This window comes from Sorghum bicolor, chromosome 1 (assembly GCF_000003195.3).
Source record: "Sorghum bicolor cultivar BTx623 chromosome 1, Sorghum_bicolor_NCBIv3, whole genome shotgun sequence".
Taxonomy (NCBI): domain Eukaryota; kingdom Viridiplantae; phylum Streptophyta; class Magnoliopsida; order Poales; family Poaceae; genus Sorghum; species Sorghum bicolor.
The window spans coordinates 68,621,153-68,645,658 of record NC_012870.2 but is presented as its reverse complement, the minus strand read 5'-3'; the positions used below and the strand labels follow the sequence as shown (position 1 = coordinate 68,645,658).

At 46.2% G+C, this 24,506-nt stretch overlaps 2 protein-coding genes across 2 annotated transcripts; both read left to right on the top strand.

Moving 5' to 3' along the window:
* On the top strand, positions 337–1,228 carry LOC110431710 (pathogenesis-related protein 1-like). The gene is made up of 2 exons (XM_021451108.1): positions 337–612; positions 712–1,228. The coding sequence occupies exons 1-2, from the start codon at positions 426–428 to the stop codon at positions 1,005–1,007; spliced, it is 483 nt and encodes a 160-aa protein (XP_021306783.1). The 5' UTR covers positions 337–425; the 3' UTR covers positions 1,008–1,228.
* LOC8084014 (pathogenesis-related protein 1) lies at positions 5,235–6,076 on the top strand. The gene is made up of 2 exons (XM_002467961.2): positions 5,235–5,532; positions 5,632–6,076. Exons 1-2 carry the CDS (start codon positions 5,346–5,348, stop codon positions 5,925–5,927), a joined length of 483 nt encoding a protein of 160 aa, XP_002468006.1. The 5' UTR covers positions 5,235–5,345; the 3' UTR covers positions 5,928–6,076.

Here is a 24,506-nt window from a genome sequence, read left to right as displayed (position 1 = left end):
TTCCTGTATTTTCTCTCACTTTCGTTCCAAACAGACCCGACGGTGTGCCATTCGACGACATATTCCACACCTTCTAGATGTTGAACGTTGACGGAATGGCAGCCCGTTTGGTGACGTGTGTCCGGCTGTCCGCAGCCCGGCAACATACATATTGATATCGATAAAATAATGGACTAATGGACCGATGAGTCACGCGGTGCCGTGCCAAGCCAACCCAAGTGGGAAGAGCCGACGACGACTCCGTCCCGGGCGTCTCATACACATCCTCACGGGACGCCACCAACCCCCGCCATAACGGCCTATTATTTAAAGCCCTCAGTCCGCCAGTGTCATGGCAACACAAGCAGTAGCTGCCACCCATAGAGCTGAGCACCTAACCAGCTTCAGCTAGCACAAGTTTAGTCGATCGGCCGATCACTGAAGTAATGGCCTCCGCCAGCAGCTGGACCCTGGAGATTCCATCGCCGGTGGCCGCGCCGCGCCTGTTCCGCGCCGCCGTGATGGACTGGCACACCCTGGCGCCCAAGGTCGCCTCCCACGTCGTCGCCAGCGCCCACCCCGTGGAGGGCGACGGCGGCGTTGGCAGCGTCAGGCAGTTCAACTTCACCTCATGTAAGTGTCCGCAGCATGCCCAGTCGCCCAGACCAACATGTTGTCGCCCGATCGATCGATCAAATAGCTAGCGAATGACGTGCGCGATCGTTCTTGCAGTCATGCCGTTCAGCTTCATGAAGGAGAGGCTCGATTTCCTGGACGTGGACAAGTGCGAGTGCAAGAACACGCTCGTCGAGGGCGGCGGCATCGGTGTTGCCATCGAGACCGCGGCGTCGCACATCAAGGTGGAGCCCGCGGCCGGCGGCGGCAGCGTGGTGAAGGTGGAGTCGACCTACAAGCTGCTGCCTGGCGTAGACGAGAAGGACGAGGAAGTCAAGGCCAAGGAGGCAGTCACCGCCATTTTCAAGGGTGCCGAGGCCTACCTCGTCGCCAACCCCGACGCCTACAACTAAATCAGTCGATTGGGATGCGATTCCCCTTCCTGAAGTTTGGGTTTAATTTTCTTTTTTCTTTCCTGGAGTTTTCCTCTTTTTTCATACAAAACAAAATAAAGTTGCTCTATGCAGTGTGTGGTGTACCGTGTATGGACTTGAGATTATAAGTGGTTTGTGATGCTTTGTTTGTGAGATTACTTACACCCTCATGGTTATACGAGGTCTTCTGTTTTGAAATCCTTTGCAAGTTTGACTGAATAAGGAATGTTTGCTCTTTTTTAATAGAAATTTGGAGACTTTTTATTCTGCTGAATGTGTCATTGTTGAAATTTGAATTTATTTTTCGAATAATATGAAGACTCCAGGAGTTATAGTGTTCACTAAAAAGGCGAGAGAAGTAGGCATTTGTCATAAGAGCAAGTATTATAGTGGGCTGTAAGCTGGCTAAATACTGAGGTGGAGGAGAGAGAAGAGAAGCATGTTGTAAGCTGAAAACTTTGTAAGAGAGATAAGTGAGTCATGTATTAATAATGAATAACTAACTATTGTATGGGTGGGGCTGAAAGAAGGCTGTAAGGAACCTTACAGTCAGCAAGTGGACTGTATTAATTAAACTTGCTCTAACTCCATGGGATATGTGTAGACGACGATGGAAGTTGGTCTAGAAGCAGAGGTGTTTGGGATCCAATAAAAAAGAGGAACATAATAGCTAACTAACGGGCACGCAAGTACAAGGGAATGATAGGTGGACCGATGGAACATTCATATTCTTATACATCTCCAGTTGGTCCGATGCCCAAATCATATTTCCCCAAATTTGATGGTGACAATTTATGGTTGTGGAAGGATCACTGTAAGATCTATTTTGAGATGTACTCTATCAGCGAGACATTGAAGCCTAGCTCTGTTGCATTGAGTTCTGGAGGACCGCTGCCACTTGGTTACAATTTAAAGAGTTGTGTGGTTGTTTCACATCTTGGCCTGCTCTTGTGATGCGGTTTGTAATTATTTTAATCGTGACCAATATGAGTTATGTATGAAACAATCATCTTCAGTAGACTAGTTCGGTCACAGTAATTTGAGTAGCTTGAACAGCCTGCGCATCAAATTCTATTGTACAATAGCTCCTACGATTATGTTTACTTTGTGACTAGTTTCTTGGGAGGTTTGAAAGAAGAGATTCACTCTCCAATATCTTTGCATCACACCCCCACCCCATTTCTTTGTATCTTAACTTTAGTGGCGAAGTGGGCATTTTTTTAAGAAAACATCTAATTATGTTATAAAGGGTTTATGTTTGCACCCAATCTATAGTTTGCACTGAATATTTTCTCATGTATTTGGCCACCACTATGATAGTTTTCGTATTAGCTCTTTCCATACTCATTGCCACTAGATATATTTGCGGGATGAATAAAAAGAGGTGTATTTATTTGATTATATTATAATATAATAATTATATGATGGTAAATTGAGAAAGCATTCAAATCTTTGCTTAATTCTAGAGATTAGAGAGGAAAGGAGTTAATGATAAGGCTAACAACGATAGTGCAACATCAAAAGAGTGATGCAAGTAGTTGTCAGGACACTCGCCTTGTATACGAAAGGAGGAGATCAGGACTAAGCTTTCTCACATGTTTAAGACAAAAACGCCGGGGCCAGATGGTTTTCCTGCTCATTTTTTTTAGCGGCACTAGGACTTATGTGGCGAGGATGATCCTTCTGTGATAAATAGCACATGAATAGTATTGATCACAAAAGTGGAGAAGTTGGTCGAGCGGGCTGTTTTGGCCTATCATCAGTCTATGTAACATGATATATAAGATTGCTTCTAAGACGGTGGCAAACAGACTGTGGATTATTTTTTCCCAAAGGTGATTTCGGAAGAACAGTCGGTGTTTGTGCTAGAGAGACTCATTACATACAACATACTAATGATGTATGAATGCTTGCATTCCATGAAAGAGGAAGGGTGAGAGAAAGTAGATGTTGTGTCACTACATGAAAGTTCTAGTTTAGTTTCGGATAATTGATGAGATCTAAGTCTACTAACCATTGCTTTAGGTGTATATAAGATAGGAAATAGGATTGGTACACACCAGCTAGATTATGGCATCTATAGATGATGGAGGTGGTCAAGTGTGAAGATCAAGTGCTCCAACTTGGAAAAAAAGAAAGAGAAAAATAAAAATGAGCTTAAGGCAAAGGTATGTGATAGGGCCATTCTTGTTTCGCCAATCAAGATACCATAGAGGATATAATTGGGTTTGGACTAGTCGACTAGATAGCTGTACTATAAAGAGAGGAAAATTATGGTTAAAAGCGGTTTATCAAGTGTCACTAGCTGTTGTTGATAATGCATATGCATTAGAATCTAGTGTGTTAACACCTTTGAAAATGTAGTGAGAAAATGCTAACACATAGTGTCATTTATTGGATATAGTGATATATCTTAGGTATTTTTATAGATTACATATCTCAAAGACAAATATGCCAAACTTTTCAGAAAAAAATACAAAATATTTCTTTAGATAGTAGATATTAGAGAAATACATGGCAAATTATTCACCAATTATGGTGGGACCCACCCTCACCAACTTTATCCCTTCCCTTCTGTGAGCTACCCCCGCCACGGTAGAGGCCCGACATGAAGTTGGCCACACAGAGGCGGCGGCTCCTCACCCTCGGCTAGCGGCGGGCTCTTTCCCCATGGATCTCAGGAAGCAGGTGGCTATGGTAGATGCGGCGGCCATTCCCCACCTTAAAGATGTCAATTTTTACTCGAAATCCGATGGTTAATTACTTCATTAGGGTAAAGGTATGACTATTTTTTTTATCCATAGGTAAGATAATGGGAAAAAGCTTTAGCCAGCGGGTAAAGCGAGTAAGGGTATGGGATTGGACCCGATTCAATAAGTTAGAATTATGGACCAAAATCACCATACACAGGCCAAGTCCAATAAAAATCATATATAATGCTGTCAAACTCTAGGCCCTCACCTTAGTACCTCACACATCCGCTCTCTCACCTTTCCCCTATCTCCTTGCGGCGGCCGCACAACACGGAAACTTGTAAATTTTGTCACTTGTTGTCTAGTAATGATGGATTTATCTATTAGATTACTTGATTAGGTATTCATGGAGCTTGTATATTTGATGATTTTATTAATGACTTATGATACTTTGGCTGAAATTGGGAGTCTAGAATATTTAAATATGTATTTATTTTTTACAAGTATTCTTAGAATCATGGGTAAGAAAACTCATGGATTACCCGTTACCCACGTGGGTAAGGGTATGGGAAAAAACTCTTACCCATACATGGATATGTAAATTAACGGGTAAAATATTTTCTCATCGGTAAAGGTATGGGTAGCATATACCCAGCGGGTAATTATCCATTGCCATCTTTACCCCACCCCGACCTCGACAACGGACGTGATAGCCCTCTACAACCCTGACTCTGACTCTGACGACGGCCTCTCCTTGGTGCTAATGGCGACATCAGTGGACCCCTGGTGGCTCCTTCGGTCCTTCCTCACGCTCTGCTTCCGCAGCGTTGTTGGTCTTTCTTTCATCCCACGTGATAAGAATCAAACGGCCAGGAAATCAGTTATTCACGGAGGCTAAAACAATCAACTGTGACATAGCAATTGTCTTTATATTTGCACTTAATTAATAGTTTACACTGAGTACTTTTGCACCCAATTGATAGTCTGCAATCAATATTTTCCCATACAGCTTTGGCCACCACTATGTTATTTTCCGTATGAGCTTTGTCCATGCTGTCGCCAGTAGAGGTATTTATAGGATGATTAAAAAGAGGTGGATTTACAGGATTATGTTTATTATTAGTAGTTAATAGCGACAGTGCGACACCAAAAGAGTGATGCAAGTAGTCAGGACGCTCACGTACGGTATAATTCTCGTTTCTAATGACACCAACCCACGCTTACAGTACATGCTTTTTGATCTGGAAGCTGATTTGGCTCGCCAATTCGACGATATATATTCTACACCTTCAGGGGTTGAACGCTGACGGAATGGCAGCACGTTTCCAGACGTTTGTCCGCAACCCCGGCAACATGTAGTATATTATAATGAACTACATGGACCGACGAGCGACGGTGCCGTGCCAAGCCAAAGTGGGAAGAGCCGCCGACGACGACTCCCGAGCGTCTCATCCTCACGGGACGCCACCAACCCCGCCATAACCGCCTATTTAAAGTCCTCCGTCCGCCACTCTAATGGCAACGCAAGCAAAAGCGCAATCCTAAAACCACCTGCAGCAGCACAAGCACCTAAGCAGCTTCGGCTCGCACCTAGTTTAGTTTATCTCGGCCGATCACTGAAGTAATGGCCTCCGCCAGCAGCTGGACCCTGGAGATTCCGTCGCCGGTGGCCGCGCCGCGCCTGTTCCGCGCCGCCGTGATGGACTGGCACACCCTGGCGCCCAAGGTCGCCTCCCACGTCGTCGCCAGCGCCCACCCCGTGGAGGGCGACGGCGGCGTTGGCAGCGTCAGGCAGTTCAACTTCACCTCATGTAAGTGTCCGCAGCATGCCCAGTCGCCCAGACCAACATGTTGTCGCCCGATCGATCGATCAAATAGCTAGCGAATGACGTGCGCGATCGTTCTTGCAGTCATGCCGTTCAGCTTCATGAAGGAGAGGCTCGATTTCCTGGACGTGGACAAGTGCGAGTGCAAGAACACGCTCGTCGAGGGCGGCGGCATCGGTGTTGCCATCGAGACCGCGGCGTCACACATCAAGGTGGAGCCCACGGCCGACGGCGGCAGCGTGGTGAAGGTGGAGTCGACCTACAAGTTGCTGCCGGGCATGGACGAGAAGGACGAGGAAGCCAAGGCCAAGGAGGCACTCACCGCCATTTTCAAGGGTGCCGAGGCCTACCTCGTCGCCAACCCCGACGCCTACAACTAAATCTGTGGATGGGGATGCGATTCTACTTCACGGGCAGCCTTATACATGTTTTGATATATTCGGAGAATGGTTTTCTTTCATGTCCCTTTTTCATACAAAATAAATAAAGGTTCTCTAAGCAGTGTGCCGTGTATGGACTTGAGATGTTATATATGACTATATATATGAGTGGTATGTACGATGCTGTATACTAACCGTGTACCCGTAAATCAGCCCACAGTCAACCGTGTTGGGAGAAACCGCGCAGATTCGTTTACGACGGTTCCACACCGCTCAACCTGGTCATCTTCTTCCTCCCGCGCCGATGGAGGGGGCACCAGCGCTGTTTGACAGTGTACCCCATAGGCACCAATGGAAGGCAGAATGGCAGATGCACAGCTTCAAGGTCATCTCCAACAACGGCCACTGTATCTTTAGACGCATGCCAAGCCGCGCTCGTGTGGTCAGCCACGGCACCGTGGCGACGCACGGGGAGGAGCCCCAGCACGAGAACTCCACAGCGCGGCAGGTGGAGATTTCTGGTCGAAGACGTTTTTTTTCCTTAAGGACACATGCCCTCACTCTTCTACTCATTAGATTCGTCATTAGCTTGAGGCGGGCGCGACGAGCGGATAAGTCCGTGGAGGGCAGGAAGTTAACGATGAGCGGCGTGGCGGCGTGGTGGTGTGAGCGGGCGATTGGGGAGGATCAAGAGGGAAACCGTTGGCACCCGTGGGACCCATGGGTTAGAAACTGTTGGCAGATAAACATGGTTTTCTGTTTGGGAAGGAAAAGGACTTTCTATTTTGGAATGGGTTTTTTTGAACGGTGCCATTACAATTTCAAAGTATTTGAAATATGCCATTATAATTCAGGTATCCTGAAGCGGACCATTACAATTCTTGCAAAATTTGAAATATGCCATTGGATACGGTAGAAGGACGCTTGGGCCTGCTTGCAAGCCGACGTGGCATACGGTCGACCGTATGCGCCCGTCGCCGTGAGCCATCTAAACGGCGCGGCAAAAAACGCCGTCTCCACCCCGCCCCTGACTCATTCTCGCTCTCCACCTCTCTGTCTCTCTCGAGCGTAACCCTAGGCGCGGCGGCGGCGATTCCGGTGCCACGATCCCGACGGCGGCGCTGCAGATGAAGATGGCCTCGAGCTCTTCCGCTGCTGGCAGTAGAAGGGTGCAGTGCCCCCTACTGAACTGCCCAGTGTGCAATGTTCCTTTGATCCGAATCGTGAGCAAGCAAGAGCACTCAAAGGATGTCGCATTCATCAAGTGCCCAAACAACGTAAAGGTAACTATTTGCATTGTTTATGCCCTTGAATGTGCTTCCTTTGTTTTCAATTTGACTGGTGTTGCTTGCACAGGGTGATCCAACAACTTGTGGCTGGATTCGTTCGGAGGAGCAGTACGAGGCATGGTTTATGAAGCAAAAGGAGAAAGAGATTCAGCTGCAGTTGCCCCTTCATTCAGCAGTTGGGGATCCTAATGATGATTTGAATCAACGGGACAAGGAGATGAAGCAAACTCTAGATAGAGTTGTCACTGAACTTGAGAAAATGAAGGTGCAACTTGGAGACAGAGATGTTGTTGCTGTTCCTAGTCAAGTTAGTAATCAGAGTCCAGCACTGGACTTGGGCAGGAAGGGGAAAATGCAAATTGTGTTGGATGTATCTGTTGTTGTAGGTGTCCTTGTGGGTGTACTGCTAGGTGTAGGTTTTTCTCAGATGATGAAGTGACTGTAATTATGTGTATTTGCAATGAAAGAACAAGCATTTTGTCACTGAGTTTCTTCGATGAGTATGATCAGCATTGTCCTATGCCTTTTGTCACTGAAAATAGATTAGAATTTCAGCTTCAAAATATATTAGAATTTCTGCAGCACTTTGTCTTGTTTTCTTAACATTTTAAGTAGAGTTCACATGATAATTGACACAATACAGGAGAGTACAAACTAACATAAGTAGAGTTCACATGACTGAAAATAGTTGGCAAGTTCTAATGCCTCATTACATAGTAGCAGCATCAGCCATACAAGTTCCAAGTTGGCATTCTAATGCCTCATTACATAGTAAGGTTCAGAACAAAGCCATATAAGTGGAGCATCATAGATCAGCATCCTGTGGAGAATCATAGATCAGCATCCTGTGGAGCATCATAGATCAGGTGCCTGATGCTGCTGATAACAGCCTTCCCAGGTGCAGCTGCTTCCCTCTGCAGCTTTGTTTTCTTTGGTGTCTTCTTCTTCTTCTTAGTTGTAACCTTCTTCAGAGGCTTGGTCTTCTTCACCTGGGAAGGTCCAGCATCATCCTGTGTTGGTACTTCCTGCGTTGGAGCTTCCTGTGATGACACTTGCTGAGTCGGCCTCTTTCTGCGTTGAGATGACAATAGCCGGTTAGATCTTAGTACATAGGAAAAAATAATAAAATGGTTAGACAATAGTTTTAATACCTTTTTGAAGACCCTTGTCCTCTTTCTCCATCTTCACCTAGTTCTGGCAACTTGCAGGTCTTGGAAAAATGTCCAAAGTCACCACATCTCTTGCACCTAACTTTCTTCTTCGTGGCCCTCTGCTCAAAAGTCCCTCTAATTCTTACAACCCTTGGCCTTCCTGGACCTCTGCCTAGCAATGAAGGATACACTTTAAAACCAAGGTTGACAACAGGCCATTCATCCTTGTCTGGGATAGGCTCAATCCTATCAGCATAAGCTGCCTTAAATCTAGCAACTGAATAGTACTCATGTACATAATCCTCAATTCTCATCCCTGGGATTGACAGTATCCAAGCCAAAGCATGCTTACATGGCTTTCCAGTCACTTGCCACTGCCTGCAGGAACAATTGTGGTTTCCTAGGTCCACAGTGTGCCTCCTTTGCTTCTCCCACTCCAGGATTGTAACTTCAGCAGTGTTATCATCACTGACTTTGACCTTGACTACATTGAGTTGAGTACTGATCAGGTTGAGATCCTTGTTGATGGTCCTTAAGTATCAAATTTAATTATCAAATAAATAAAGAAAAGGATCCAAATGAAATCAAGATCTAGACTTAGGGTTTTATCTGACAGAATTCCACGAGTTTTGGTGTTTGTCTATTTCTGTAGGGGGTTATCAGGAAATACGGAAGAAAGGCCCACACGTCGGGATTACATAGAGATATTAACGTGTCGCGCAATTATCTTACATCTAGAAGACTCCAGAAGCCACGAAACCGAAGCGGAGGCGAAACGGGGCGTGACCCTGGGCGCCCGCCCAGGTGATCAGGGCGCCCGCCCACCTCCTGAGTCCAATCAGGACTCTGCTTCGTGGGAGATTTCCACCGACCTAAAGGATGAATCTAAACCATACAATCTATGTCGGTTTGATCCAACGGCCCATATTCACTTGAAGGGACTATAAAACCAGACCCCCTGGCCCCTAGAGGGGGGAGCCTCTCAACCCTAATTCATTGTTCTTCAAGGGAGAAGAAGCCTCTGATCAAGATTAGAGCCACCACATCAATTAGATATCTAGATTAGCATAGCTACATAGGATTAGAACTAGAAGGAGTCAATCTTCGATTGGTTTCCGGATCTGTCAAGAGGATTCTTGGTAATTCTCTAATTGTGCTTCTAATTACTTTCTAATTATCTTTGTTCTTCAATATTATAAATATGACTTTGTTCTACTTCAATATATTGCTTATGACTTTGCTCTACTTGCTTATATTCAAGATTATATTGTTCTTAGTTTATCATAGTTATGTACTTGGCTTAGTTAGATTCGATCTATATACATGCTTAGGATCGTATAGCGTTTATCCATCGGATCCATGGGTAAATGATAGATATTGTGTAGGCGTGGTGCTTATACCATATTTATCTGCGATTGTACCCAATATGCCAGATCGTGGGGTGGTTCGTGATAGTGACAGCTTCATTGATTCTTATATAGTCCCCCTCTCGTGTATTGGGCTGGCAGAGCAACATTATTATAGGGGAGTGATTGCTATGTTTCTCATATTCCTTGCTAATATCACTATGCATGGGCGTAGTCTTGTCTCACAATGATTGCTAAGTATGCTTGCACTAACTATGATAATGCTAAACTATATAGTTGAGAATAACTTAGGGAATATTCTTATAGTTCGTTCTAATACCATGCTAATGACTTTCTAGAGTATCTAATTGAGGTGCTTATCATATTTATTATGTGGCTAGATCAGATTAGTTATCCTTGTCACTATTATTATTTCATATATCTTTTATGTGACACTTATCCCTGTATGAAGAGTTAGATAAATGTTCTCAATTATACATGCAATGATAGATGCTCAATCTCATATTCTATTCTGTAATCAATAGTGATGATTGCTAATCCCTTCCCAGTGGTAAAAATATAAATAACGATACCTAGAATACTTCCCGGTTAAAATGCTACATCGGTATTAATCTGTGCGCTTGCAGATCTCATTCATTATTTATTTAGAAGAGCAATTGCATATTTCAATACCGCGTCTCTCATGTCATGCTGGGGATGACAACTTGGCTTAAGTGGTGTGAGGGATAGGTTTGGCATTTTTGGCACCGTTACTAGATTTAGAGAACTTAGTCTACTTTTGGTAATGATGTTAAGAATACCCAACAATCCTTCATCACATTTGGGAGGATTCCATCTTCCCACTGCCTAGCAACTTTCTTCCTCAAATATCTCTTCTCCATTATAAGCTCTCTAATTCTGTCTACTGTTGACGGTCCTTAAGTATCAAATTTAATTATCAAATAAACAAAGAAAAGGATCCAAATGAAATCAACATCTAGACTTAGGGTTTTATCTGACAGAATTCCATGAGTTTTGGTGTTTGTCTATTTCTGCAGGGGGTTATCAAAAAATACGGAAGAAAGGCCCACATGTCGGGATTACATAGAGATATCAACGCACCGCGTAATTTTCTACCATCTAGAAGACTCCAGAAGCCACGGGAAGAAAGCAGAGGCCGAAAGGGGCCAGGCCCAGGGCGCCCGCCCTCTTTCCCTGGGCGCCCGCCGTGTCCTAGACTCCGTTCGGGACTCTCTTCGCACACGATGTTCCACCGACCTAATGGATCAAGGATAATGTAGTACCACATCGCCTACCGACCCAAAAACGCATAGAGGAGGAGGACTATATAAGGAGACCCCCCTGGCCCCTGGAGAAGACAAGAAGTTATCATAGAGATTGAGGGGTGCCCTCGAAGGAAAACCTCTTCTCTAAATAATATTTTTTTAGGCTTAGCAACCAATGTAAGTAGAAATAGATCTTCTAGTTTCTACTAGATTGAGAGAGATAGAGTGGAGGTGTAGATCGGAGGAAGGCCGACCTGTCGGTGTCTACTCCGAGTTGTACCTGCGGGATCAAGTCTTCTAACCCGAGGCTTGCTTCTAAGATTCTTCAGTAATTCGACTTCTAATTCTAGTAAGTTCTTGTTTTATTGTTCTTTGGTTTATGAGTTTAATTTAATCCTCTTCCGGTTGAGTATTAGAGTAATTATTGCTAGCGTAAACGTGGTGTTTAGGCTAGGTGAAAGCCCTAGTTTGGTTTTGGATAATTGATGAAACCCTAGTACTAACCTCTATACTAAGTGTGTGTAGACTTAATGAGGTTGGTACATGCCAAGTGATGGAGCAAGTGATGATCATGATGATCATGGTGATGACCACAAGATGATTAAGTGCTCAACTTGGAAAAGAAGAAAGAGAAAAACAAAACCCTATGGAGATCAAGGCAAAGGTATTGCTTAGGGTTTTGGTTTTGGTGATCAAGACACCATAGAGGGTGTGATCACATTTAGGATAGATAGCCGTACTATAAAGAGGGGAATTCTTTGGCTAAGCGGTTATCAAGTGCCACTAGGTGTCATTGTTCATGTGTATGCATTTAGAACCTAGTGAGCTAACTTAACTCCTTCTAAGAAAATGATTGTGAAAATGCTAACACACGTGCACACTTGTTGGTTTACACTTGTGGTGTTGGCACACTTTGAGAAGGAGGTGGAGTTTGAAGAGTACGTAGAGAGAGGATGGGTTCCTCTCTCCCTCCCGCCGAGCTTGCGAGGTGGGATTCGGCGCTTTTCGAGAAAATAAAATGCATATTTTCTATTGCGTCGGTAGGAAATTTGGAGTAGTCGTGGGAGTGTTTCTCGCTGAGAAAACACTCACCGGACGCTGGCTTCTGGAGCACCGGACGCTGCGTCTGAGCGTCCGGTGCAGACAGTGCCTGGCCCAGCTAGGGTAAGGCACCGGACGATAGGCACCGGACGCTGGCTTGAGCGTCCGGTGGTGCGCGTCCGGTGTGTGGGCGTTTTGCGACCCTCTCTGCGCATGGGTCCGGTGAGCACCGGACGCTTCCGGTGGTTAGCGTCCGGTGTGAGGGCGTTTTGCAACCCTCTCTGCGCATGAGTTCGGTGAGCACCGGATGCTCAGGGTGCGTCCGGTGGCTTGCGTCCGGTGACCGTGCGAGTTTGCGGAGCTCTCTGCGCATGAGTCCGGTGTGCACCGGACGCGTCCGGTGCTAACTTGCTTAGCGTCCGGTGCACTGCAGGTGACCGTTAGACTCTGACACGAGTTTTTCAAAAGGCGACACATGGCTGACGTTGGAGCACCGGACGCTGGTGTTGAGCGTCCGGTGCCCCTTTGAGAGCGTCCGGTGACCCCGCAGTTTGCCCAGTGAAAGTGCCAACGGCTCTATTTGCTTGAGGGGCTTATAAATACGTGTTTGGCCGGCTTGGGGCTCACTCTCTTGGCATTCTAACATACATAACATCCTTGTGAGCCTAAGCAAACACCTCCCACTCATCTCCTTCATAGATTAAACATCTTTGTGAGATTGGGAGTGATTCCAAGTGAATTTGCTTGAGTGATTGCATCTAGTGGCACTTGGGGATCGTTCTAGCTGCGGTTTTCTTGTTACTCTTGGTGGTTGCCGCCACCTAGACGGCTTGGAGCAACGGAGGAGGATTAGCACGAGTTGGTGATTGTTCGTGGCCATCTCCCGGTGATTGTGAGGGGTCTTGTACCTTCCCCGGCGGAGAGCCGAAAGGTAACTCTAGTGGATTGCTCGTGTCATTGAGCTACCTCACTTGTGGGTAGGTTCTTGTGGTGTCCTAGTGAGGACGAGGTTCGTGCTACACCTCTTAGCCACCGAACCACCAAGTGTTGGTCGACACAACGGGGACGTAGCGTGCCGGCAAGCACGTGAACCTCGGGAGTAAAATTGTGTGTATCCATTGTGATTGTTCATTGGATTTCTCCCGGTGATTGGACTTCATATTAGTGATTGGTTCATCCCCTCTATGCGGCGGTATAAAGTTAAAACCATCTCTTTTACATTCCCGCAAACTAGAGTAGCTTACTTACTTGTATAGAAACTTTAGGTAGCTTTCTAGTGTAAGTAGTGACATAGCTCTTGTGTGTCTAGTGATTATATCAACTAGAATTGTTGGACAGGTGGCTTGCAAACACCCCATTAGAGCTAGAGCAAAAGGCTTCGCTTTGTTATTTACTAACCTCTCGCTCTAGTGAGTTTGTAGAATTTTTAAATAGGCTATTCACCCCCCTCTAGCCATATTAGGACCTTTCACTAGGGTACTCATAGATATCCCCTGACTAGCTGGACCGTGGTAGTAGCGAGGAACGTGACATTTCCGAGTTACCTTTGTATCCCATATCTTGTTAGCAGGACGGGTAGGTTTATAGGTGCGGGTCAAACATCCTTTGTGGTGTCTAGATTCCGTAAGCTTCCCCAATAGAACAGTAGATCATCCTTACCAAGGTTAGAACGAGACTACGGTTGCAGTCTTCTCTATATATCACTCACATTGAGAAACATTCTTTGTAGCCTAAAGGGATAGTAGCAATAGATTTGGTTAGTCAGATGCACCCTTTCTCCCAGTGGTAAAAATATAAATACGATACTCTGGAAAACCTCCCGGGTGAAATGCTCACCGATATCCGTGCGCTTGCGGATTATTTCCTTATTGCGTTACCAAATATCAACATCTACCAGTTCATGTAATAATAAACCTTTGAGGTGCTTCACCTGTGCATTGAAGCTTTCTGACACATTGTTGGTCAAATAATCACACTTGCTACTTTCTGAGAACCCACACCTGTACCATATCCTGCTGTGGTAATTCTCAATATATTCTATAGCTTGAGGAGCATACTCATGTATCTGATTCATGTGCCACTGGAATTTTTCTTGAGTGTAACTTCTAGCTGTAGGATAAGGTGGTCTGTGAATACATCACTAGAATAGTGCTTCATAAAAGTTTTGGTACATATGTCTCATGCATTCCCTATTCTCAGCTGTTGGAAAAGTTTTACCCACTGCATTCTCCACGCCTTTGCATGCATCTGTACAAACTACAAGATTTGGGACAGGCCCAATTGCTCTACTAAGAAGTTGCAAGAACCATGTCCAGTTGTCTTCATTTTCTATGTCAAAAATGCCATAAGCTACATGATACAACCAATTATGTCCATCTACACTGGTTGCTGAAGCTAGCTGACCTCTATACTTTCCATTCAAACAAGATGCATCTATACCCAAAAAAGGCCTACAACCAGCCAAGAATCCATCTACATAAGGCTTTAGAGCAACAAACATTCTTTTGAATCTGTTCTTCTTACCAATTTTGTCAACCTCTACCACTACAGTGCTACCAAGAGATACCTTTTCAATTTGAGCACCCCAATTGAATAGCAGTTGAAAACTTTCCTCATATTTACCATGGATTTGATCCAATGCGCACTGCATACCTGACCAAGCCTTTGAATACTTCAGCTTGATGCCATAATCATCTTCCAACTTCTCCCTGCACTCTTTTGCACGTTTTGTTGGATGTTTTTTTATCCAATCTGCCAGCCTATCTGCACACCAAGACTGTGATGCCATCTTCTGCAGGCAGTACTTTGATCTGTGCATACGAAACATGTCAGGTAAAGAAAAAATAAAACTTGCACAAAGGAACTAGTGAATAGACAGTTACCTGTATTGTCTTTCTACCCTGCAGCCTAGATGCATGTATGCGCCAAGGACATCCCTCGGATTTGCACTTTGCAATAAATCTTGATGGGTCTGTTTTGATACCAGCTAACACATAGCCTTTAGTAACAGAGAAATGCCTGATAGCTTTCCTGAATGAAACAATATCAGGAAATAACTCCCCCTTTACAATCTTGGGATGTTCTGGGTCATGAATGATATTGATCTCTTCAGGGTCTGCATCAGTGACCTCTGCCTCAACAGGAAAAGCATCAGCATCAGCATCAGCATTTTCAGCATCATGAGAAGCATGTGGAGGTGAATTACTAGGAGGCTGTGTTGGTGGTGTTGGCATGTACATGCCCTCATCATCACAACCCACATACTCCTCATCGTTATCAAACATATCAGGTTCCCTATCAGGCTCAAGTTGAGTCTCAACTTCAGCCTCTGGTGCAACATCTGCCTCAAATGTGGGCTGGTTAACATAACTGTCAGTACTGGCTGGGTTGCCAGTGCTAGTGTCAGGAGGAAGATCTAGTTCATCAAATTGATCAATAGTGGGAACAGACTGATCAAATACCCCTACGACAATGTGGCAATGCATCTCCTCCTTATACATCTCAAACATATCATTAATCTGGAATTGATTTTCTAGCATGACATCTTGAGACAACCTTTTATCATAGAACCAAGCAACTGGACACTGAGTAGTAGAGCAATTGACAGCATTGCGCAAGCTGGCCATCAGTACATCAAATGAAAACGAGCCAATCTCCACATCCCACTTAATTACAGAGCCCTTTGTGTAAGCTTTCCTACCCAAAGAGTCTCTCCAACAGAATGCTTCCACTTTAATTTCTAAAGAAAATAGCGGAACCCTAGCATCAACCAAATCACATCAATATCTAATGCCAATCAACAGATCAAGACCTAATGCACTCGTATTCGTGCTCTGGAAGGACAAAACATTACCTTTCGTTGCTATCCCCCATCCGCGGCGCCCTGCGCTGCGCCGTGCACGGGGGCACGTCTGCCATGGACATGCGCCCCTATTCCATTGCCTCCCCCTGCGCCGCCGCCGCCACGCCGCCGCCGCCGCGCCTAGGGTTACGCTCGAGAGAGACAGAGAGATGGAGAGCGAGAATGAGTCAGGGGCGGGGTGGAGACGGCGTTTTTTGCCGCGCCGTTTAGATGGCTCACGGCGACGGGCGCATACGGTCGACCGTATGCCACGTCGGCTTGCAAGCAGGCCCAAGCGTCCTTCTACCGTATCCAATGGCATATTTCAAATTTTGCAAGAATTGTAATGGTCCGCTTCAGGATACCTGAATTATAATGGCATATTTCAAATACTTTGAAATTGTAATGGCACCGTTCAAAAAAACCCTTTTGGAATCCTACGCAAGTTTGACCAAATAAGGAATTTTGCTCATTTGGAATATATATTTACTTTTTCGTGTGAATACATTTTGAATAGATATTGGGAGGCTGTTCCAGTGAATATGTCTTGAAAACTGAAATTATTTTGGAAAATATGAAAGCTTCAAGAGGTAGAATGAATGAACGTCCGTAGAATTGGATTTGTGCTTCAAGAGCTATACCGTTCACTAGAGAGGTGGAAGAAAAGATAGCATCTCCAAGAGATCTTTTATATTATATTCCCCAAAATATCATGTTTATGAACTCCTAGATTAACATGAGGAGTAAAAAAAGAAATCATCTTCAAAAGTTTTCTATATTTTTATTCTAAAAGTTTTTCTCTCGGCACTTTTTTCTACGACCCGATCTCATATTTTGTATCAGTAACCCTGAATTTGTTTTAGTACGCGTTTAAAATTGAAATTATTTTGGAAAATATAAAAACTTCAAGAGCTATCGCGTTCACTAGAGAGGTGGGAGACACAAAGCCAAAGCCACGCGCCTAAGCTGCCATGGATGAATGGACACACATGGTGCGCTGGTGACCACGAGCCAGTTTTGATCAAGCTACAAAATAAGTTATTCGATAGCCAGCCATAAGGTAACGTGACTTTATTAGAGCTACACATTTAATTTAGTGATTAAACTTTGATCTGTATTTGATTGTGTTAAAGCTGTGTACTAATTAATGAGATGTTGATGTGTATTTATGTCGTTTCATTGAGGTATTTAGTACAGAGATATGCCGATGGTACTGTTACAATTTAATTCATACTGTAGACGCGTCTCTGGATAATGCGTCTGTGGCTTAATCCTTACTACAGACCCCTATTCCTGAAGAAGCGTCTGCAGTTAGAATTTTGTACTGACGAGCTGGACCTTAATGACGTGTGTTCTAGATAGGCGTCGCTGAAAAAGCTTTACTACTGACGTGTCTATGTGTTACTTACATACGGATGTTAGAAGTGCGTCAGTATTAAGGTCTTATTAAATATTTATCAGACTTTATATCACTGACGCACTCAGGAGCATCTGTGATATCAGTAAAGGCGCGTCTGTAATGCCATTTTTTCACACAGTGAGAAGAAGACATCTAGAGACTGTTTGGTTCGTTGCTCGGTAGAGCCTAGCTCGCACAGAGCTAGTCAGGCCAACTTTGACCAGGCTCTATGTATGCGATAGCATCTTGTTTGGTTACTTGGATCACTACAGCTAGGCCAACAGCAGCATCTGTTTGGTTCACCGTGTTCACGTATCTCTATCTCACACGTCATGCATCGTTCAGTGCTTGCTCGCATGAGGTGAGCCAGGCCCAACAAAAACGGCCGATTTCTGCGTTTCAGCAGAGCCTGGCTGCGAGAGGCTTTTTGCACGCGTGTAGCCTCGCTCGGCACATATGCCAACCAAACAAATGTCTGTTCTCGCACGCGGAGAGCCTGGCTCAGGAGGACTGGTGTAGGCAACCAAACGCCCCCCTAAGGGCTAGTTTGTTTGAGCGGTACCTTTTGTACTTCTGACATAAAAGCTGATTTTGTAGCTGTATTTTTATTATTAAATTTATTTAATATTTATTTAGCTTCCAGAACAAATCAAAAGCCACGAAATCACTTCACAGCAGCTTTTAGTTTATTTTCTGAGTTTACACAAACGTGATGCTCAACGGAAGCCTCAAACGGCAAAACCCTTATCAACCGAGCTTGCATTTTTTTAAGAAATGGCAGGAGCTTTGCTCAATCACGTAAGGAGAAGCCTGACTGTACTATATAAAAGGTAGCTCGTGTCTGTCATTTTTTTTAAAAAAAAGGGAGAAATGTAGAGTTTTGCAAATTTATGTTACGAATATAACAATGACACACAGACTTATCAGCTATGATACAATATTTTTCTCACACAATAGATTAGTGAACATTACTTTATTTTCAACTTATTTTTTTAACCGAACAAACAGCCTCGGCATAAGCCATGTTTTTCACATCCTCTTTTCGTGCAAAGCCCTTCTATATTTTATTATTTCAAGACATCTCAAGAATAGTACACTAGGATTACCATCGTCCTCTTTTACAATTCTACTCTATTTAGATACACATGGCTAGTTACTTGTCGACGAAAGCTAGTCGGCAGTCTACCTTGGGGTATACCCACGGTAGTAGTTTATCGGTAGACGGTGCGCAAACTACGAACTCGATGGTGACGCAAGACACGGACAAGCTTTTTATCCAGGTTCGGCCGCCGAGTTGGCGTAATACCTACGTCCTGCGTCTGGTTGTATTGATTTGTGTTGAGAGAATATGATGTCCTAGGGGGGTCCCTTGCCTCTCCTTATATAGTCTGGAGGGCAGGGTTACAGATCCGGAAACTAACCCTAGTCGGTTACAATTGTCATGGATAATTCGATATCAATTTCTATTCTAACCGACTAGAATCCTGCTTGATCTCCACATCTTGTTTCCTTGTGCGAAACTCCAGGCTGTAAGGACAGGTGGTGAAGTGAGGAAGGTCTTAAGCTGGTTGAATGCGGTGTCGGCTTCTTCTGTCCAAAAAAATTTTTCCGACGCTTTTAACAGTTTAAAGAAAGGGAGGCCTTTTTCTCCTAGCCTTGAGATGAAGCGACTGAGGGCGGCCATACATCCTGTTAGCTTTTGGATATCCTTTACGTTCTTCGGTGGTCGCATGTCGAGTACCGCCTTTACTTTTGAAGGGTTTGGTCGTATGCCGTCGCAACTGACAACGTTGCCGAGCAGTAGACCGGAAGGAACGCCGAAAATGCATTTCTTGGGGTTGAGCTTCCACTTGTACCTATTAAGTGCCTTGAAGGTTCGGTCTAAGTTGTCGATTAGGGTGCTCGCGTCCCTTGTTTTTACGACCACGTCGTCCACATAGGCCTCGACGAGGTCATCACGAATCTCGTCGTGGAGGCATTGCTGGATGGCCCTTTGATAAGTGGCTCCGGCGTTTTTGAGTCCGAAAGACATGGTCGTGTAGCAGTATGCGCCGAAGGGTGTGATAAAGGATGTTTTGATCTGATCTTCTTCCTTTAGCGAGATCTGGTGATAACCAGAGTAGCAGTCTAGAAAGGAGAGGAGTTCGCATCCGGCCGTTGAGTCGACCACCTCGTCGATGCGAGGGAGACCAAAAGGATCTTTAGGACAGTGTTTGTTGAGATCAGTGTAATCAACGCACATTCTCCATTCATTATTCTTTTTGCGTACAAGAACCGGATTGGCGAGCCAATCGGGGTGATACACTTCTTTTATGAATCCGGCTGCTAGAAGCCGTGTTATTTCTGTCCTAATAGCCTCCTTTTTGTCACGAGCGAACCGTCGCAGTTTTTGCTTGATTGGTCTTGCGGTCTTCGAGACATTTAAGGAGTGCTCGATCAGGTTTCGTGGGACACCGGGCATGTCTGCGGGTTTCCATGCGAAAACGCTCACGTTGTCCCTTAGAAACCTGACGAGCGCGTCTTCCTATTTTGGATCCAGGTTGGCCCCGATGAGGGCTGTCTTCTCGGGGTTGCCTTCGACCAGCTGCACTTCTTTGTACTCCTTGGATTTTGAGTTCTTCCTGGCTGTCGCCTGTTCGGGTAATCGGAGCTGGTCGGGAGGCAGCTGTGCGGCTTGGTTTGCTGTTTCCGCCATGCGGATTGAGAGGTCAATTGCCTCGGTGATCTTGAAGCTTTCTTCTTCGCAGGTGTACGCAGTGTAGACGTTGCCTCTGATGGTTAGGACACCCTTCTCCGTGGGCATCTTAAGGACTAGGTATGAGTAGTGCGGGACTGCCATGAACTTTGTCAGCGATGGGCGGCCCAGTATGGCGTGATAGGTCCCGTCGAAATCCGCGACTACGAAGTTGATGAACTCTGTCCGGAAGTGGTCGGGTGTGCCGAATTGGACAGGCAATGTTATCTGTCCGAGAGGCACGGAACTTTGACCTGGCAAAACCCCCCAGAATTGGGCGTCGTAAGGTTTTAGTTGTGCCGGGGATATCTTGAGGGCGGGCAGGCTGTTGCGGAAGAGGATGTCGATGGAGCTTCCCCCGTCCACGAGCACGCGCTCGAATCTGATGCTGTTGATGCAGGGGTCAAGAATCAGGGGGAAACGACCCGGCTCTGGGATAGCGGCCCACTGGTCCTTCCTGCTGAACGAGATCTCCCTGTGGGACCACGTGGGAAATTTCGGGTCTGCGATCAGCCCGTCCGTGCTGTCTATGTTGAGGCAGGCTCTCTTTAACAGCTTTCTTTCTCGCTTGGACTCAGTGGAGACCTTGCCCCCGAAAATGGAGTGGACCACGTCAGTGGGGCTGACGTATTGGTGTCGGGGGTCCCTATCTTGGTCCTCATCCTCATCTTCGTGGTCGTGCGCGTCGCGCTTGTTGTTTTTCTTGGCGGAGTCGTCTTGGGCGGCCCGCCGTGTATAGATACTTTTGAGGACGCGGCACTCTTCCATGGTATGATTGGACTTTGGGTGTAGTTGGCATGGTCCCCTCAACGTTTTGTTGTAGTCTTCTTGGTAGTCCCGTCGTCCATTGGGTCGTTTGACCGTATTTACTTCGTGGTCGTAGTCGCGAGGGCGCTTTCCTCTGAAGTCATCGCGGCTGTCGCGCCGCCGATCCCAACCCTCTCGATGATCGCGGTTGTCGGAGCGGCGGTGATTTCTGCTGTCGTTGCGACCACGACCATCATCTCGTCGGGGAGGCTGGTCGGGACCCCTCGCATCGTCTCGGATTAGTTTTTCTGCGTCATCGGCATCGGCGTAATTTTTGGCCGTGGCGAGGAGCTCTGCTACCGTTGTTGGACGCTTACGCAACAGCTTGTTCCTCAGCGCTTCGTGGAAACGCAGGCCCTTGATGAAGGCTGAGATGGCCTCGTCATGAGAAATCTTCGGGATTTTGAGGCGCATATCCGAGAATCGTCGGATGTAATCGCGCAGAGGTTCGTTCTTCCTGTCCCTTATCCTTTCAAGGTCATACTTGTTTCCAGGCTGCTCGCATGTGGCGATGAAGTTGTCGATGAAAGCCTGGCGTAGCTCTTCCCAAGAGTCGAAGGAGTCCTCGGGCAAGCCGAGAAGCCACTGATGACCAGCCTGGTCGAGGACTACGGGGAAGTAGTTAGCCATGACGTGCTCGTCCCCTGCCGCTGATCGGACGGCGATGTCATAGAGGGTGATCCAGTTCTCTGGATTTTCCTTGCCGTCGTACTTTTTGAGTTTTTCGAGCTTGAAATTGCGGGGCCACACGACCTGGCGGAGGTGCGAGGAGAACTGTCTTAGGCCCGGGGGACCGTGTGTTGCATCGTACTCGATGCGGCGCAGGTTTTCGTGGACTGCTCTCTCTGCAGCGCGCCTGTTGATGTGGTCCCGGGCATCTTTGGAAGGGATGTTGTGGCGGAGATCCCTGTGTTGATCTTCCTCTTGGCCGCGTACGCGGTTCTGCTTGCGGCGGCCATCGGCGTCCCGACCACCATCGTCGCGCCGTGAGTCCCCTCGACGGTTGTCGGGGGAGCGGCTGCGGTGACGCCTGCTGGGTGAGGCCCGGCTATGATTAGTCTGGTCGGAGACGGCTTCCGTATAAGAGACGTCCTAGACTCTCTTGAGCAGAGTGGCCGTCTGTCCCATTGCGGCGATCAGGTGTGCTCGGATGCTGGTCCGGACTCCCTGGCATTCGGGGGTGTCGGGAAGCCGATCCAGGTTAGCCATGGCGACAGCCACGTTGGCGCTTGGCGTTTTGTAGACTGGCTGGTCCCCGACCATGTCAAAGGCATCGTTGAGATTATTTGGTGGCATTTGTTGTTGCTCGTCCGCGCGTCGTCGGGCGCGATCGGCGTTACGCCGTTCGCGGAGTTGCCTCTGGTCATCTGTTTCTCCATCAACGACCGGTTCGTCGGCGCTGACATTGAACACAATATCCCCTCGCCGGGGGGGGAATATCGGGAATCGGTCGAAACCCGGAGGGTATGAAGGGAAATCCAGGTCATAGTCCTCGTCTTCGGTGTTTATAACCTCGGTGGGGACGGAGCCGGTGCTTGAGTTGGTGCTGGAAGCCTGGCCGTCCCGTAGTTCTCGGATTGTCACCATGTTGACGTGGTGACGATTGTTCGTTGTCGGCGACCAACCCGCCTTGCTGAAAACGGATTGGGTGTGCCGTGAGTAAACAGAGGTCGAGTTGTTCAGGCCGCAAGGATAGTCTTCCTTCTTGAGCTGGACGGATCGTCCTGAGGGGGTTGAGGTTATCGTCAGAGACGTTCCCAGCCGTTCGTGTGTGGCGACACGAGTTGGCCGGCGGGATTTGAAAAAATCCGCTGGAGCAGCTTGGTCGGGCCGACGCAGAACTCCATCTATTAGTTGGGAAACTTCGAGTAGCTTGGAGTCAGCGCGATCAAGCGCTTGGAGAAGGTCCGAGCAGTCGATCTCCTTTCCCTTGTAGAGTGGGAACGGTGGTCGGGCGCTTGGTGCCGTCATGCGTGTGGTCGGAGACGGCGTGAACTCAGATTGGATCTGGATCTCTTCCGAAACCGTGGTCGTGAAGCCGCCGCTGCACGCCGTCCACGTGATCTGGCCGACGGTGAACGTGAGGCCTTCGGGCACGGTCGCGGAAGCTGGGATCGTGACCATCTTGTTCGCCGGAAAAGTTGCACGCACACCCCCTACCTGGCGCGCCACTGTCGACGAAAGCTAGTCGGCAGTCTACCTTGGGGTATACCCACGGTAGTAGTTTATCGGTAGACGGTGCGCAAACTACGAACTCGATGGTGACGCAAGACACGGACAAGCTTTTTATCCAGGTTCGGCCGCCGAGTTGGCGTAATACCTACGTCCTGCGTCTGGTTGTATTGATTTGTGTTGAGAGAATATGATGTCCTAGGGGGGTCCCTTGCCTCTCCTTATATAGTCTGGAGGGCAGGGTTACAGATCCGGAAACTAACCCTAGTCGGTTACAATTGTCATGGATAATTCGATATCAATTTCTATTCTAACCGACTAGAATCCTGCTTGATCTCCACATCTTGTTTCCTTGCGCGAAACTCCAGGTTGTCGGATCAAGCCTTGGACTCGTCTCGTAATGGGCCAAGCCTCCTGGCCGAAGTCTAGCCGTAAGGGTATAGGGGTTTATACCCCCACATTACTGGTTGTTGACTAACGACTAGTCAAAAAAATGACTATAAAAGTAACTCACCTATTAACTCCCATGTTTAGATACACGAGCTAGTTCTTAGCTAACTAGCAGTTACGCCTTGTATCCAAAGTCCAAACAAACCTTTGATAAAGACCCCACCACTCCTTAATTGTCATAGTTGTGTCCTTATATCATAGCAACTAGTGTCTATAAGAAGCCATAGAAGTCATTTGTAAGGAGTTTTTTTATCGTTGGTAAGGTATCAAAACTATATACAACTTGAGTTTGGTACTGTAGCTATCAAAAGTATTAGTACCTAGGTACCATTTTTTTACCTCCCATGCATGTTGAGTGGTACATCATGTTACCATTTGAAGAACGGCAAAAGATCCTGCTAGAGCGAGAAGGGGTCACTCAACAAAAAGAGTTAAGCCATTTGTTTACAAGATGTTTCTTGTAAAAGATCTGTAAAAGGTGAGATAAGAAGAAAAGGGTGAAAACACCATCAGCAAGTGAGGCCTTATTTGGCACAGCTTCATCAACAACTTTATGAGTTGTTGTGAGTTTTTTTAGTAAAATCCATCACCTGTCGTATCATCTCGGTCCCTAAACTCATAAATTGATCATTTAGATCATTAAACTTGTTTGTCTATATCATTCCGGTCTCTAAACTTGTTCAGATGTGTCATCCTTGTTTGCTCAACCGAGCTTTGCTCAATCACGTAAGGAGAAGCCTGACTGTACTATATAAAAGGTAGCTCTCGTGTCTGTCCATTTTTTTCTAAAAAAAAGAGAAAATGTTAAATGTAGAGTTTTGCAAATTTATGTTACAAACGAATATAACAATGACACTACAGACTTATCAGCTATGATACAATATTTTTCTCACACAATAAATTAGTGAACATTACTTTCTTTTCAACTTATTTTTTTAACGGAACGAACAGCCTCGGCATAAGTTATGCCATGTTTTTCACAGTACATTCCTCTTTCCGTGCAAAGCCCTTCTATTTTGTTATTTCTAGACATCTCAAGAATAGTACACTAGAATTACCATTG

Bases quoted from the DNA above. Each gene is read 5' to 3' on its own strand.
- LOC110431710 (XM_021451108.1), top strand. From the start codon at position 426: ATGGCCTCCGCCAGCAGCTGGACCCTGGAGATTCCATCGCCGGTGGCC. The intron at 613-711 runs GTAAGTGTCCGC...TCGTTCTTGCAG, and splicing joins GCAGTTCAACTTCACCTCAT to TCATGCCGTTCAGCTTCATG.
- LOC8084014 (XM_002467961.2), top strand. From the start codon at position 5,346: ATGGCCTCCGCCAGCAGCTGGACCCTGGAGATTCCGTCGCCGGTGGCC. The intron at 5,533-5,631 runs GTAAGTGTCCGC...TCGTTCTTGCAG, and splicing joins GCAGTTCAACTTCACCTCAT to TCATGCCGTTCAGCTTCATG.